Source organism: Parasteatoda tepidariorum, chromosome 5 (genome assembly GCF_043381705.1).
Source record: "Parasteatoda tepidariorum isolate YZ-2023 chromosome 5, CAS_Ptep_4.0, whole genome shotgun sequence".
NCBI classification, from domain to species: Eukaryota; Metazoa; Arthropoda; class Arachnida; order Araneae; family Theridiidae; genus Parasteatoda; species Parasteatoda tepidariorum.
The window spans coordinates 57,702,021-57,716,382 of record NC_092208.1 but is presented as its reverse complement, the minus strand read 5'-3'; the positions used below and the strand labels follow the sequence as shown (position 1 = coordinate 57,716,382).

The 14,362-nt window shown below is 26.8% G+C and overlaps 2 protein-coding genes across 2 annotated transcripts in view; one reads left to right on the top strand and one right to left on the bottom strand.

Moving 5' to 3' along the window:
• LOC107437395 (uncharacterized) overlaps window positions 1–14,362 on the bottom strand; it is a 548,903-nt gene that overhangs the window by 146,062 nt on the left and 388,479 nt on the right. The gene's annotated exons all lie outside the window — the stretch shown is intronic.
• The window catches only part of LOC107445599 (patatin like phospholipase domain containing sws), a 54,472-nt gene that overhangs the window by 38,084 nt on the left and 2,026 nt on the right, over window positions 1–14,362 (top strand). Inside the window, exons 27-31 of the mRNA XM_071181488.1 lie at window positions 8,499–8,615; window positions 9,830–9,978; window positions 10,493–10,645; window positions 10,776–10,868; window positions 11,793–11,871. Of these exons, the coding sequence (XP_071037589.1) occupies window positions 8,499–8,615; window positions 9,830–9,978; window positions 10,493–10,645; window positions 10,776–10,868; window positions 11,793–11,871 (591 nt within the window). The remainder of the gene's footprint in view (window positions 1–8,498; window positions 8,616–9,829; window positions 9,979–10,492; window positions 10,646–10,775; window positions 10,869–11,792; window positions 11,872–14,362) is intronic.

Here is a 14,362-nt window from a genome sequence, read left to right as displayed (position 1 = left end):
TCTGCAATTAATGTGAAGAAATATTCTAAACAATATATAAGTAATTATAATGAAAACAGTATTTAAATATGTTTAGTGCATAGATGTATTCTATGTCCTTATATTTTATAAAAATAGTTAATTCACCTTTAAATCTTGTCTCAATTTTCAGTTTTTTTAAAATGTTTAATTGCACTGTTTGTTTGCATTTCTCTCATATAGATAACAAAAAGTTTTCAACATTTTATGCACATGCAGATTTCCTCATAATTAATAAAAATTGTTTATTCCTCTTTATATAACTATAATTACCTAATTAATTTAATTATCTCAATTGTTTGCTTTTTACCCTTGTAAATAAAAGAAGCTACAAGCATTTTATACACATGCACTCTTTTTGTAGATCTTATTATTTTTTTCTTTCCTTTGCCTACCCTCCCTTTTTCCTATATCATCATTATAATATAAATGACCTCACTTACCTAATCATATTTGTAGTTTTGAAGCATTCTTTAGTTATTATGTGTTTGTTTTCATATTCTTTGCATTCAACCTTTACTCACCTCTTTGGCTTGAAATTAAACATTCTTCAACGAAAAGTGTGATGCAGTTATAATAGATTGTATTCATTTTATGAGATTTTGCTGTTTCACAATTTGTAAGGTACTGTTGAACCTCTTTTTAGAGATGAGATAACATTTATAACAACTATTGTTTCTTTATTAAAATATTTTTGGTAACATTTCAGGCAAATCTAATTGAGAAAAATTGCTTTCTTTTAATGAGAGATCAAACATGATTAAAGGCTAAAATTTCTTTATTTAGCAATAAAGTTTTCTCAAATTAATATTGTCTTATCATTTACATTGAAGTTAAAGGTTGACATGATAAGAGTGAGAATTAAATTCTAAAAAGTTTAAATATTTTCAAGAAAACTACGTTTTTTTAAAAAAATAAAAAAAAAAAAATTAATTTAGACTTTTAAATGCTTACAAATAAATACTTATTATAAAATATTGTATGTTATGAGTTTTTTTTTAATATTTTGAAATTGTTTTTTAATTGAATAGCTGAAATTGAAAAGTTGTCGCACAACATCTATAAAAAAAATTTCTTTTGTAAATAATAAGACAACTGGAATTATATCACGTCATGTTAATGTCAGACTGTTTTCTAGATTTTAAATTCACCTTTATTTAGGTCCATTATAATTTTTTTTATGTTTTAAAATTAATTTTTTCCCCTCAAATCTCAATTACAAATACTTAATTTTATAACAAAACATTTCTGCTTTTGGCTAAAATGAAAATAATATGCATTCATAAAATTATTTTAAAAAGATGCATTTATAAAGAAGATCATTAAAAGATTTCCTGTAATTTGTGTTCAAATGGTAGTGGTTTCTAATGAGAGGTTCAACTGAAACTATAAGAGACACCCAAAGGAAAATAGAACATTAGTGGTTACATCAGAGAAACTCTAGCAAAAGCAGCACAACCATTCTGGGTTATAAATGATGAGAGGAGGTATGAATCACAGATTGCATGTAACTGATTAGCTAGTTTTCATGAAAGCATTTAAAGTGAATGTAAAGTTATACTGACCCAGGCATCCAGAACAGGAGAGCACTACAGTAATATGAATTTTAGTGCCTGAAGATCACCTTAAGAAATTATTGTTTAAAAGGTGGCTGTTTGTAGAGAACACAGTCCAAGATAAGAGGCTGTGTGAACATTGAACACATGATGCAAAAGTTTTTGTGAAGGGAGGACAGCAAGCAAACACTGTGATCTCCAATAAATACATAGTTGTTATTGAAAAATGATACAAGGTAATAGAAGAATTATGACTTTTAACTTTAGTGAAACACTTGTTTGAGAAATGGAACAGTGTGATCACCTTTTGCTACTAAAACCCATTCCCTAAACCTTGTTCTGTTCTAAATGCATCCATCCATTGAATGTCTTTGCATTCAATTTAATTGCTTTTATATGGAATAGTTAATCAGGTATACACAATCTATGATGTCACTCCGACTTTCCCCTTTATGACCTTGCATGGGGCATTGTTATCTCTACTGTATCTTTGAAATTATCGCTCATGTTCATTTTTCATTTGAGCAAACCTTGTATTTTAAATTTTTTTAATAGTATTGAAGTTAAATATAATTTTTAAGAACATTTTTATCAAATTTTATTGGTATTCAAGAGAGAAATAGGTTTTTTTTATCGCTGGCTGAAGATTTCCTCCTGTTTTTATGCTCATGTTTAGTTCTTATAATCCTCATTCTGTTACATTAATATTTATGTTCTATTATTTTTTTAGAAATAAATTATCCAATCCAATTTGTTTGTCAAAATATCCAATTTGTTTGCAGTTTAATCTGTTCTGATTTAAAGTGCAAATATTTCAATGTTCCTTCATGTATAAAAACAATTTCTATAAATTCATTCTGATTTTTGATCCATGTATGCAACAATTTTTCTTTAAAAAAATTGTAGTTTTAAAAATTCTTACTTTTTGATTCGTTTGAAAGTTCTGAATCAGATCATTTTGTTTATATGCATTTGTTTTTATTGTTTTATTACCTTTCCGAGTAATAGTAATATTATTGGTTTAAGATATATTGTTGTAATGCCAACCTTGGGAGATTTTTATAGTTTCCTTTTAATCATAAAAAGTTTTGTATTATTTAAATATAAAATTCTGATAGTTGACATAAAATTTCTTTTGTATTCTAAGGTTTTTTTTAAAAAATATTTATGAGTCTCTAGAAGTGAATTCTGTATATCCATTGTGCTGATCATTAATTTAATGAACTCAAAAATAAATGCATAAAAGATCCTCTTTCAAGAATTTATTTTAAAAATATCTTGATTCAAAAACACCTATTACAGGGTGGACACAAAATGGGGAAAAGTGTATAAATTAAGTTAAATACCCAAAAATTTGGGGAGAATTTTGAGTTTAAGGTATCAAAAAGTCTGAAATTTTTTTCAAAAAAAATTTTTCTTTCAGTATTTTTCTATCTTGGAAATAATTTTATCTTTTAACTTTAATGGCAAGTATAAGAGTTATGTAATGTAATGTATAAGAACTAGGCATAAATGAAAAATTAATAATAAAATGTATGTCCCTGACTATAAAAATCAATGAAATTCAATGAAAATCAGCCTAAAAAAAATCAGAGGAAAGTTAAGGAATTTTTTTTTATTGAGTGTTTTATGATCACCCTGTATTTCTCTTTCTTGTTCAAGGATTATTGTGCTTTTGCTTAAAAAAATTTCTCTAATTGTGGAAACAATAATACTGTCACAAAGCTTTTCATTTAGTATTGGGTAATTCTTTACTCTTTTTTTGGGAGGGATNGGGGGGGGGGGGATTTAAATCTTATCATTTTACAAATGTGAGTGACATAAAATTTTAAGTTGCTATTTTGAAAAGTTTGTCTGTTGTGTTTAATATGTGATAATTTTTATTTCATCATTGTTATTGGTAATTATCTTGTCCCTAGCTTCTTGTATGTATGATGGCAAATAGAATATCTTCCTTTTGATTCATTTCATGTTAGATACTTCCAATTTATTTGTATGAGTCTCATTTTTATCGATATTTTGATTCCTATTACTCTTAATAAGAATATGGATGTAATAATATTTTGGAAAATGTTGTTCCAAATTGTTGAGTCGATGGTGTTTTTAATTAATTCATTTGGAAATCAGATTTACACTTGGAGCTCTTCTTGTGACTCACATTTTTGTTTTTATCTCCAAGTAAATACAAATATAAGGAGTGAAACAGATAAATGAACTAATCCTGAGGATGTTATCGTCTCAAAACTACTCTAGCATCAGTAAAGTGATATTCAAGTGCCATCATGAAGAGATGTACAGTGTGCAAAAAAACCCACCTTAAATAACTTAGAATCTAATATTCAGATTTTCACATACTAAGACTCAATCTTAATGGTTTTAAGGGAGTTACTTCAAGTATGCTAATTAATTTGTGCAGTCAATATTTGAAGTTGCAAAATCAGATTAAAAAACGTACTTTCTCTCAATAAATATACCTTTTATTTGAAGGATTTGATTTTTGGCCCCCAAAATATAGAGAATAGCTGTAATCTGGGAAATATGGTGTCAATAATTTAGTCAGGAGAGCTGCGTTAAGTTTGGACCCCTTAATGTTAATTTTTCTTTTTGCATATTTTGCCACATTGTGAGAATTTTTTACGTGAATTGACAAATTTTTGTACGTAATCGTAGAATTTGTCTGTCCAAAAATTATTCTATGTAAAAAATCATTTTTAATAATTATTTATTATTATTTTAGTTGACAATCGTCAAAAATTTTTGAATTGTAAGCTTAAGAAGTCCTTAATATATGGTGAAATATACAAAAAGTAAAATTACCATTAAAAGGTTCAAACTTAGGATTTCTGTCCTGACCAAACTATTGGGATTATATTTCCCTGATTGTGGTTACTCCCTATATTTTGAGTGTCAGGAATCTTAATCTGTTGTAAAAAAGGTCTGTTTATTCAGATAAAGTACGTTTTTGTGTATGATTTCGTAAAATTAAATATTGTCTGCATTAATTAATTAGCATATTTAAGGTCATCCTTTGAACCATCATGAGAGTCATAGCATGTGAAGATCCAATTATTAGATCAAAAGTTTCCCGTGTGTTTTTTTATTCTTTTTTTGCATACTGCATTCAATGTATCTATCGAAGTACAGAATAAACACTCAGGGTTAGTAAAGTTTCTAACACAATGGAGATGCTCTTCCTGGCAGTTATGACCCATCAGAAGGTAGAAGATTGTCAGATAGACAATTTGCCACTGTAGACTGCTGGGAATTATTTAGAGATTTTTAACTCTCTAATAATTTTACTTTATTCTGAATTAATGATTCATAATTTTTATGCATCAATTGCGTGATGCACTGCTCTATAGAATGGAATGAAAATATGCAAAATCTCGTTTGAAGTAGCATTGATACCCTTTTTGCAAGACCGTCTTGCTTTTTCCTGAAATTACCTCAGCAGCTTGCCAATTATCGATTTTACTCCTGCAGGTATTGCAGACTCTGGGAGATATCGATGCACTAGTTTTAGCCTGTTTTATAGCTTGGGAATTAAAAATAGAATCACTCTATCCAATCTATTTTGAGAAAACAACTATTTACTATAGCAAGTATTTCTGGGTAAATCGGACAGTCCTTACTTTTACATTAAAAGTTGTGCTGAAGTATAATGTTTACTGTTCATCCATTAAAGCATAGCATCAATTGTTGTTAATTTTATTTCCTGAGTACTAGTTTTCTCTAGCTCAATTTCGAATTCTCCTAGTGTTTTCAGACTTGATCACCTGCAATTAGGAATGCTTGTGACTCATGTAGAAGGAAGGAATTTAAATAGTTTGTGAATCTAAATATAGAAACATTTGGAGATTTTTGATCAAGCTGAAATATTTTTGTGCAGGGTGTAACGTAACAGTGTGACAACTGAGCTAAAAGCATCAATTCCTCGAGAGGTAATGCTAAAATGATGTTGCTTGAGAGACACACACGAGAAGTGATGTTCTTTTTTTGTGGAGTTGAAAAGAGAGTTTTTTTCTAAGGAGAAATATTTTTTTGGGTAATATTTGGTGATTGTTCGTGTGAATGTTTAAATAAATTATTTGGTATAACTCACGTCTTATTTCTGGTTGTTGTGACACAACAAGGGTATTGATATAGCAATATTTTGTCCTATTAACTTTGAAGAGGATATATATATATTTTAGATACGTCATCTAACAAGGGAAACTGGGGAAGTGTGACTCGCCACTTTTGAAATAAACTAGTGGGATGTATGCCTTATGAGGAATAATTTTAGGGGGAAACAGTTGTTTCGACCCATAGAAGGTCTTGGGAGAGATAAAAAATAATTTAATATGTAGAAAAATCGGTATTTTATCACTTCAATGCAGACTATTAGTTATTGTAATTGTCTCATACTACAATTGATTTGTAATTAATTGGTTAATTAATTATTAATTAATTAATTGATTTGCAATTACATACTCCAATTAATTTGGAAAATTTTTTGAAAAACATTTTTAGAAAATTTGATGTAAATTTTTTTTTAAAATTAACCTAACAGGTTTTTCTGAAAAACTACAGATATATAAAATTTTCGAAATCGATTTTGACAATAAATATGCATTATATAGTATGTGAAAGTACCACAAAATTGATTGGAGTATGAGATAATTACAATGTATTTTAAAAATTTTAGATGTATTTTAAAAGTCTACCAATTCTCTCTTATATAATAGTCTGCTTTGTATTGAAATTAAATGTATTTTTTTCTATTTAATTGAATATTTTGACTGTGACCCAAACAATTGACCCAATTTGATTTAAATTCCTACTTTGTTAAAAACTTGGGTATTTATTTCATTGGATTGATTATTTTTTTCATTATTAAAAAATAGTATATTTCCATTTTCAGTAAACACAAATACAACAGTTGCTATTTTAATAATAAATTAAAATTTATTTGAAGATACTAAACATTGATATTAGATGTCATATAAGAATGGTAATAATGGAATATAATCTTCATATTATAACATACCTTAAAATTATTATAATAAATCATAATAAATTAAACTAAAGAATAATGTAAGATTTTTTTAGCAAAAAGAGTGTGCATCTATTGAGGTATTAACTGTAATTTATATTTACTATGATAATAAAAGTATTGCTTTTCTAACAATTGTTTATGTTTTTCTAAAATTGTACATTTACATAACAAACTGTATTTAAATAAAAAATAGTTTTTCTTAAGTAATTTTGCTTTTTTAAAATTCTGATTATTAATTTTAACGTTTCTTGTATCTAAACTTGTGCATATTTATTCAAGTAAAATATAAGTTTGTTCCTAACTATTACATTAATTGTTTTTCAAAAATACTTTTTGTATTTTATCATTTAGAAATTGACTACACATTTATCAAAATTGAATATTTAAAAATATATGTATTGTAAGTCTATTTCCTGTTAATAGAAATTTTTGTTTTTAAAAAAGTTACTTTATAAATTCACAAATGTTTTAAATTTCATTATAATATAATACTAAATGCCTAGACATATTTTATCTAAAATAGCATGGATATAGTTGAAATTCTGATTTTCACATCAGAGTATTTGAGTATATGCAAGTAAGCTTACTTTTTTGCATGTTTTCATTTACATAAAAGCAATAGACATTTCATTTTTATTGTATTTATGTTTTATTTGTTTCTTTTAATATTTATTCATCTCTTCAATTTGGTTTTGTTAATAGTTTTTTTCGAGCTGATTTAAAAATATGAAAAATAATTATTGTGGTTTTGAGAGAATCAATTGTTGCTACTAAATTTCATCCTTTTGGGTGTGTTTAGTTCTTTTATGCTGAATATTATTAATTTCAATTTTTTTCTTGATTCCAAACTTTTTTTAAATACTCAATTCTTGCTATTTCTTACTATTGCATGGAGCTTTTGTTAATCCTTTTGTTCTCATGGTTGATTTGTCCTGTTTTTTTTATACTCTCTTTCTCTCTCTTCTTCAATTAATTCATTTGTTGCTATGAAACTATGAAATGTAATTTGAAGTTACTTTTTTAATGCAGTCAAACTTGGTTATAGTGAGAACATAAAGACTGAGGTAACTTGCTTGTTTAATCGGGGTGCTCGTTATGCTTGAGTCGGTCAAAGTCAACAAAATAAAGACTATAATGCGAATAAATGAATTGAAAAATGCCTAAAAATAGCTTATAATATTTATTTCTTTTTGTATGCTGAAACGAAAGAATTGGTTGGTTTTAACCTAATCAGCATTGTTTGACTTATACACATGATTTTCTGATTATCAAAGATACGTGTCCAAGTAAAAAACAAAATGCAGATTTGACACTTGATTTTTATCAAAAATGGAACAGGTGCATATAGGCTGGCCCATGATTGATGGTTGGTGGAATATATTCTTTGGTTCACATAACAATATTTTCTGTTAGTCATCGCAATGATCACGATTTTTTATACATCTGTTGCTTAGCTATAGCTTCAAGGTTTAACTGATTATGTAATTTATAGCACAGTAGACTAAACATTCTTACTGTTTATAACTTGCGTACCTAAAATGTTTGAAAAATTTGAACTAAGTAGAACTTATAAACTCTTTCAAAATTAAGTAAATATTGATAAACAGTCGGATGCTCTTCTTTTCATCTGTTTTTATAAAATAATTTTTAAATAGTTTATAAACATTTTTCGTTAAATTAAATTTATGTTCATGGCAACAACAAAGATTTCTTTTACCTTTAAACTAACCTTTTTTTAAAAAATATTTCTGTATAACAGCCAAATTTTCATTGAATCAGCTCTCGCAATAAACAAGTTTGACTGTATTTGTAATTTTAAAAAAAAAACTTATTAAATGTTTAGTGATCTTCAGCCAGTGATGTTTAGCGCTTTCTGTGATTTACAGGGTCACTATGGCGCTACATTAGATCAAGTATGTCTCTCTCTGGTTATATGCCTCCAATGTGTGATCCCCTCGATGGGCACTTACTCCTTGATGGAGGATATGTCAATAATCTTCCAGGTTAGTGTTGCTTAGTTTTGATATCAATGTGATTTTTTTGAACTTATGTATAAACAGGCTGTCTATGGCGTTACGTTCGGGCCAGTATGTCTGTCACTATGCTGATACCACCGCTTTGTGATCCTAAAGATGGCAATCTTCTTGTTGATGGCTGCTATCTGAACAATTTGCCAGGTATTTATTAGTTTCTTATGGAATTGTTTTGAGTCCTACTGTGGACTCAAAGTAAACTGAATCTCGGGTACCAAAAATGCATCTCATGAAAGATGAAAAATAGAGAGACATTTTATAGTGACAGATTATACTGACATCAATATTTTTGTTAGAATTTTAAAGCATAAATTAAGCATTTCATTAATGATATATTAATTAATATTTCGTATACGTTTTTTAAAATGTAATTTTTAAATTGCTTCTTATATTTAATTTGCTAATTCCATTCACTAAATTTTAAACCTGGTTTCATTATTATCAGTAAATTAAAATATTTTGTTTCATTTTTTCAAGTTTAATTATCTTTTTTTTTTCTTTTTTTGTAATTATTTTGTGAATTTGCAGTCAAGATTGAAGAAATAATTATTTGTGAACAATGCAATAGGCAAAACAAAGTAAAACAGCTCACTTCTTTGAAAATTCTTGAAGTACTGATTACATTTTATTTGTTGCTTTTATTTGTTAAGTTTGTGATTTTTTAAGTCTTTTCTGCAAGAGCTAAGAAAGTTGATCAACTTAAAAGTCTTTTTTAAAAATAAAAGTTGTTACTCCTTTTCTTTAAGATAGTGCATAAACTCTATGACTAAATACTGAAATATTATATGTATAATATTTCAGTATTTAGTCATTGTGTTTATAAATTGATTTTATAAAAAATTAAAAATATTAGTAAAGTGTAGTAGTATCTTAGCAATAGAGCTTTATACTGTTCAATAATGTATACAATTTTTTTTAAAAAAAATATCCATTTCGATGAATAAAAATAAAATTATAATTTAATGTAAAATTATTTTTTTGTTTTTTTTTAATTTCTGTATATATATTTTATGATGGAAAAAACTTGTTAGGACTTTTTTGGAATGCTCTCGGCTCTAGAAGAAGATATGTATTGATAAGATTTTTGTTAATCATTTATTCCCAAAAATCATAATGCATTTCATTTCATGTTAAAAATTAATAGGAAGGATTTTTATCATTAATTTTTTGTTAATCTTTTTAAGCTGATGTCATGAGAGACATGGGAGCTGAAACAATAATTGCCATTGATGTTGGAAGCCAGGATGAAATAGATCTTACAAATTATGGTGATACTTTAAGCGGATGGTGGTTACTTTGGAAAAAATGGAATCCATGGGCCACGCCTGTTAAAGTGAGATTTTTTTCACTTGTAATTTTAAAATAAAAATAATATGTAAGTTTTATAAGGAAAGACTGAGGAAATGCACTTTATCATGTATACTAGTTAAAATTGATCTAATTTACACTTTTTTATACGCATAGTTTAAATTGGATGCAGTTTATCATAGATAGTTTTAATAAATTACCTTTATTTCATCCACAAATTTAATGATAGTCTTGATTTTTAAATTTTATGCAGTTTTTAAGTATCATAATCATGTTTAAGTTTTTAATTTATAATTTCATTAATGTGATGTTTAACCTTTTAATCTTTTGTGTTATATTTGTTTAAATGTTTTTTTTTCTTTTAATTTTATATTAACTGTAGTAAATTCTAATATATCTAGTTTAATTTGAAATTATTTCTCTGTAAATACTTTATTGTTTAGTAAGTACATTCTTTATTTGCGTGTATGTTATTGATTCAATGACTATAAATTTTATTTCATTTTTGTATTTCTCATAAGTTGAGCTGTTTATTTTAGGTTCCTAGTCTTCAAGAGATTCAATCTCGTCTTGCCTATGTAACTTGTGTCAAGCAACTTGACCAACTGAAGAGAAGTGATTATTGCACCTACATCAGACCACCCATAGATAGTTATAAAACTTTACAGTTTGGTAGTTTTGATGAAATAATGGTGAGAATCAAAAATAATGAACTTTTGAAGTTTTTTAAAAGTATTTTTTTCTTACTATTTTAAATACATTTGAACATTTCATTTCTTTTTATTCATTGAATATTAAGTTCTACTGCTAATTTGTCTCTAGGAAGTTGGATATAATCATGGAAAGACATTATTTCCAAATATGAAGATGGGTCATAAATCACTGCACAATTTACTTCAAATTAACACCTACCAGGTATTTACTATATTTGTTGACATGAATGATTTTATTTTATTTTTAATTTCATTGTTTATGATTATTGATCACAAACTTAGGTTTAATTAGGACTTCTTGTCATTCAAGGAAAACTCTAAAATGGAATTTAAATTACAATTTTAGGCAGAATCATACGCTGTATTTTGAACAAGCTTATGCGGACTACCAAAACAGTATTACATATTAGTATATATGCTTAATTTTCTTAAAAATAGTGGTGGATCAAAAAGATTATAAATTAAGTTTCTATATGCAAGGAATATATAGAAATCATAAATTTTACTTCCACTTTAAATATAGAAATACCATTTTACGCCAAATGCGTAAAAGTTGGCAGGTATGTAAATGAGACAAAAATATCCTAAATAGGACAGTGATATATATTTTCTTAAATTACTGATAATAATTCAATTTCTACACGAAAAATTTGTTTAGAAGTGCAGTCATAGTGCTTGATCCTTTTTCGACAAATATATTCAATTAAAGGTCTAGTTAGACCTAAATACGACAAACTAATATGAAATTGTGTCACATTTAGGCGCACTGACCTTGGTAGTTTTTTTTGTGAAAATGCTTTAATAATGACTATGCTTATTTAATATGTGTTTTTACTTTTATTTCTTATGATCTTCCTACTAACTTTATAAACACAACTATTTTTAATAGTTGTTTTGGAATACAAAGAAAGTTTTGGTGTATTTTTCAAAGAATAAATTGGTAATTAAAAAATAAATGAAATGAAGAGAAAAAATTGATTTTAAAATAAAACTTTCAGGGAAATAAAAGAATAGAAATTTAAAAAAAATTTTAAATGTGCATTTTTTTTATTTGCAAAAATGTCATTTTTTTTAATACGTGTCTTTGATTCAGATTTGTAAATTTCTTCATAAAATATTTTTTTAGAAAAATCTGAGGAATGCTTCATTTACTGATCTTGCTGAAATGGTTTGCAAAATTAAAAAGCCAAAATATGTTTTCCATGGTATGTATATTTTGTTGAATTTAGAAAAGATCATTTAACCTATAAGTTTTACATAATAATTAAATTTTCGTTTTTTCATATTTTTTTAAAGCTTTTATTTACTTGTTTTAAAATCATGTTTAAAATAAATATGCTAAAAACGGTTATCTGCAAAATAATGTTTTTTTAATTATAATTATCATTGTTGTGTAATTATCATGTTTTATTTGATTTTGATGTTTTTATTTTCTGAACATAATGATATACTTTTATCTTATTACTCTTCCAAAAAAACTTCTGTACTTGATTACTTATAGGAATTTATCATTTCTTGAAGTAACATTTATAAAATCTTGACTCACATGATACAAGTTTGTGTTCATATTTTTCTTGTAAGCACACTTCTCTGTGTTTTAAATATGTAGTGACAATTATAGTTTTTCCGTGTGTTTATCAATTTGCTAATATTCAAAAATTTTATTGATTTGAAAGATTTATGTAAACTTCAGATGCCTTTGAAAGTTGTATTTTCATGGTTCATATAAAGTTCCTGAATAGGTATTGGAAGTTTTTTCCTCCAGTCTTCAAGGTATTAAAAACTCTGAAAAATGTTAAATTTCTTTGAAAAGTTGAGTTGATTTTGGATCATCAATTCCATAATCTACCTTAAAATTTTTTCACATCAGTAGATATGTCCCCTTAATTAGATCCTTTCTTTGACTTTTTACTGGAGGTCCGAAAAATGAATGATAGATTTTGAAAATCAATGAAGAAAAAAACATAACACGATAAAAATGTATACTTTGCAGCATTATGCTTTGGTAATAAGAGATTTTTTCATCCCACCAAATAGCACCTCTAGTTAAACTTCCTGTCAATAGGGGGTGCTGCAGTGTAGAAATTAGGTTAAACAATTTTGAAATATTTTTTTAAGGACAATAAAATATGCATACACAACTAGATTTATCAATTTCTGAACTAAAAGGTATTCGCGATCGCAACGAACTATAGGGGGCGTTGTTGTATGAGACGCATACCTGCGATTTCTATATGAACCGTCATTCAGTTACTCTGGAGACGTCTTTAATGTAGCGTGTAGCATTGTAACGTTCNATCAATGAAGAAAAAAACATAACGCGATAAAAATGTATACTTTGCAGCACTATGCTTTGGTAATAAGAGATTTTTTAATCCCATCAAATAGCACCTCTAGTTAAACTTCCTGTCAATAGGGGCCGCTGCAGAATAGAAATTAGATTAAACAATTCTGAAATTACTGGAGGTCCGAAAAATGAATGATGGATTTTGAAAATCAATGAAGAAAAAAACATAACACGATAAAAATGTATGCTTTGCAGCATTATGTTTGGGTAATAAGAGATTTTTTTCATCCCACCAAATCGCACCTCTAGTTAAACTTCCTGTCAATAGGGGGTGCTGCAGTGTAGAAATTAGGTTAAACAATTTTGAAATATTTTTTTAAAGACAATAAAATATGCATACACAACTAGATTTATCAATTTCTGAACTAAAAGGTATTATAAAAAGCTGTCAATAATTATCTTTGAAAAGTCCTTGAATTTTGTTTTTACTTTTGCTTATGAACCATGACTTAAGATTATAGATGCTTGTTTATCCTTTTTTTTAAAATTGGGATCACAGCCTTCATCACACAATTCTTTTATTGCATATTCTGGTTTAAATTTTTGATTTTTACTTCTAAAGCATAAAAACTTTGAAAATTAGAACTTAGTATATTTTTGACATACTATTATTTTTGATTTGAGCTTTTATAAGTATCTTTTATCAATGAACTACAAGTCGTGCACATTTTATTTTTATACATATATTCAGTGGTCAGAGGTAGCATGCTACTAGTAGCAAAACTACTGTATTAGTTACTTTTTTTGTAGTTTTTAGTGTTATGCGCTGCTTTTTAAAAAAGTCGTGTAGTGAGTAAGGCGATACAAAGAAACTGTAGCTTGTAGTGATTCATGATAGCTACCTTTAACATTAGTTAAGTGAAGAAATAAGGTTAAAATACAACTAATTTTTCAAATTTGATTGATAAAAATCATCATTTATCTATGAATGGACAGAATAATAATGCCCCTGAAGCCAAGCGTTCATAAGAATTGCATATTACTAATTTGAAAGCTGGCCATAATGAATACTAGCAATTATCACTTTGGCTACACCTTCTATAGCAAAAGTACATTTATAAAACATTGATGAGATTTCAATGGAACGTAATATATTTTCTTTGTAATTTTTGATGTACATCATTATTTAAAGTAAATGAAACAGCATTAAGAACTTAACAAAAATGCACATATTTGATAATCTCTTCACACTGTTTAAATTAAATATACGTTGTTGAGAAAGGCATAAAAATTTGAAGATTATGAGAACAAATTCGTAAAAAATGGTTCAAAATAATGAAATGGCTGAATGGAATGAAAACATGAATAAATATTTCTTAATAATTCTTCTTGTTAAAATAAGCCAACTT